At 37.5% G+C, this 3,254-nt stretch overlaps 1 protein-coding gene across 1 annotated transcript; it reads right to left on the reverse strand.

Annotated features, from left to right (window-relative positions):
- Positions 1–243: 243 nt before the first annotated feature.
- On the reverse strand, positions 244–834 carry LOC123662706. The gene has a single exon (XM_045597510.1). It carries the CDS (start codon positions 832–834, stop codon positions 244–246), a length of 591 nt encoding a protein of 196 aa, XP_045453466.1.
- Between the last annotated feature and the right edge of the window lie 2,420 nt (positions 835–3,254).

Raw genomic sequence — 3,254 nt, forward strand, 5'->3', positions numbered from 1 at the left:
CCGCTACCCTTACCCCTCTCTAGCCGCCGCGCTCGGTCAGCTGCGTAGCAGCTGCGCGCGATCGCCGCGCTACTACCAGGTCCGCGCGTTACACTTCTTAAAATCCGTAATATGCTAAGTACCTATAGGATGGTTGTCAGCAACTCTAACCAACTCATACACTAGAGGTGACAAAACTTTTACTACCCTGCACTTTTCATATTTAGGAGCCAACTTGGCTGTAAAAAATTTCTCAGCATCGCTTTATGTATAAGTCTTTTTCCACACAATATCGCCTACCGCATAACGTGCTGGTCTGCGCCGCAAATTATAATGCGTTGCATTCTCTGCATGAGCCTGGAACAAATTCTCTCTGACTTGACGAAATATGTCCTGTAAAATCCCAAAATTTCCAGCATAGTCCTCCCTTGGCATTCCTACCTCGTAATCCTTATCCGTGTCCTTATAAAATGAACCATTTAGTACCGGTTCTCTTCCATGGACAAGAAAAAACGGGGAGAAACCAGTGGACTCGTTTACCGCGCTGTTAATGGCAAATTGGACTTTATACAAGTTTTTATCCCAGGACCTGTGGTTGTCTTTCACAAAAGCAGCTACTGCAGTTATAACAGTCTTGTTATACCTCTCTACAAGATTTGCTTGTGGTGTATACAATGGTGTGTAATACAAATTCGGAATATTGTAACGTTTTATGAGATTACGGAATTCGGAACCCGTGAATTGCGATCCATTGTCCACAATTACGGTTTCCGGAACACTATGGTTCAGAAAAACAAAATTCTCAAGCGCCTTTACAACAGCGGCACCTGTGGCACGCCTTAACGGAAACAACATTGTATACTTTGAGAAGCAACAAGTTACTACAAAAAGAAACGTAAAACCTGATCTAGATCTGGGCAAAGGTCCTACCAGATCAGCAGAAATAACCTGAAACGGTCTACTACAGACTTTTGGTTTCCCTAATATCCAGATCTAATATCCAGATGTCGCTATGCACCACATTTTTACTATGTTACATGACGTTGATAAAAATAAAGAAGTAGCTCATGTACCACCAAAAACAGATAACTTTAATATCTCAGATGTTTTAAATAATACAAAACTCATGAATTCGATAGCAAAAGCATTAGTGGTATTAGGAAATTCTGAATCAATTAAGACCACATCTCATATTAAGGAAATTTTTATTAAAAAACTTATCTGAATAATGGATATTTTAAAATTAGTACAACATAATATACAAAGTATTAATAATAAAAAACCCTTGTTACAAATACTTATTTGAAAATGAGATAGATATATGTTTATTAAATGAAACATGGTTAAAAAATTCCCAATCATACTTTAACATGCCTGGGTATGATTTTATTTTTTAAATGCTGAAAATGAACATGGTGGTGTAGCCTTCATGGTAGTTGTCCCACCAACGACGAGAAAACGACTAACTATCGGCTATTTTCTCGCAAAAGAAACGTACAATAGATATACTTTCCGTGTGAACAAAAGAGATGCATATACAAACAGTTGATCGCTGACTGTTCACACTGCCGGCGAGCACTCGCTTCACTAGTTTGTCGCTGAGTGACAAGAGCTATGAAAGATAACACTCGCTCGGCGATACTCGCCAAGCGATTAGAACTCACGCCAGCATCCATATCTTTTAAAAAATTTAACAAATCCTCGTCATTATGAATTATTTTATCCGTCTCGACTAACTATCGGCTATTTTCTCGCTCAAGAAACGTACAATAGATATACTTTCCGTGTGAACAAAAGAGATGCATATACAAACAGTTGATCGCTGACTGTTCACACTGCCGGCGAGCACTCGCTTCACTAGTTTGTCGCTGAGTGACAAGAGCTATGAAAGATAACACTCGCTCGGCGATACTCGCCAAGCGATTAGAACTCACGCCAGCATCCATATCTTTTAAAAAATTTAACAAATCCTCGTCATTATGAATTATTTTATCCGTCTTCCTTTTTTTGGAGCTGTTATCGTATTGGCTGAATCTCTACTAACATCTGTATTAGCTGTTTCATCGAAACATGTCGAAATATCAGGATGTGGTGTAACATTTGTATCTCGTTCCAACTTTATGATTGTTATGGCGTCTTTCAATCCTGCGCTTTGGGCTTGCAAAGCTGCGTCTGCAGGTTGAAGCGTAGATAAGATTTTTTTTGGCAAAACCATAGCCATTCGGAATTCCAGATCAAGCATGACTTTTTTAAGACCGATACTCTTGGCGACGTCATCACCCTTGAATCTGCCATTTTTAATTTCTTTTAAAGTCTGCAAAATCAATGAATAATTATCGTATACAACTTTTGTAACTGCTAAATGTCCAGACCAGCGTTGTTCGAGGAGTCTGTCAATTCTTTTTCCACCATATAAGACAGCCATTTTTCCATGAAAAGATTCGTGTAACATGATGCATTGGTCAAAAAATAAACGAATGAAAGTCATTTCTGAGATAGTTCTGGTGACTATTAAGTGCAAACGATGGTTATAGCAGTGGACATAAGGATTTTTTCTACCCGATTTATTTTCTATTCTAGTCGCAACTCCTGAAACTTTCCCACTCATTACATTTGCGCCGTCATAGCATTGGCTAAGCATACAAAAGGGGTCAATGTTATTTTCCATAAGGGTATTTAACGTTAATTACGTGAAAGTGGCTGCATCAAGGTAGTCTTAACCATCAGCAACGACTCATTGACGATACCATTCCTTGACGTAACGTACTGCTAATGCAATATTTTCGCGGTTATTTTTATCTCTCGTCCCATCTTCCATTAGAGTGAACCATTTCACGTCAGCTTCATTAATATCTTTGACAATGGAATCTCTTACTGCTTACACCATTGCTTGAATTATTTGATTTTGAATTTCAGGTGAACGATATGTTGCGTTTTGTGGTATATGAGTGAGAACCTCGTTCAAATTTGGATCGTTCAAACATGTGTATTCAAATAAATTCTGAAATAATCCTTGTTCTTTTTCTTCTTCCAAAACATAATTTCCACGTAAAGCTAATTCGTTGACAATTAGAAATTGTATTACTTCAATCATAGACTTCACGTAATACCTTTTTTTTTACTTTTTAATTTATTAACGTTTCAAAACTGTTATATGTAGATATTCTTTGTAATTTCTGAATATGAGAAATTGATTTTTCATGTTTTGCAAAACCAGTTTTAGAATCAGTGGCATTTTTCCATTTTCTAAATCCTGTATAAGTGTACGAAGTTTG

The sequence above is a fragment of the Melitaea cinxia genome, chromosome 19 (genome assembly GCF_905220565.1).
Source record: "Melitaea cinxia chromosome 19, ilMelCinx1.1, whole genome shotgun sequence".
NCBI classification, from domain to species: Eukaryota; Metazoa; Arthropoda; class Insecta; order Lepidoptera; family Nymphalidae; genus Melitaea; species Melitaea cinxia.

Excerpts from the sequence above, each read along its gene's own strand:
- LOC123662706 (XM_045597510.1), bottom strand. The coding sequence starts at position 834 with ATGTTGTTTCCGTTAAGGCGTGCCACAGGTGCCGCTGTTGTAAAGGCG.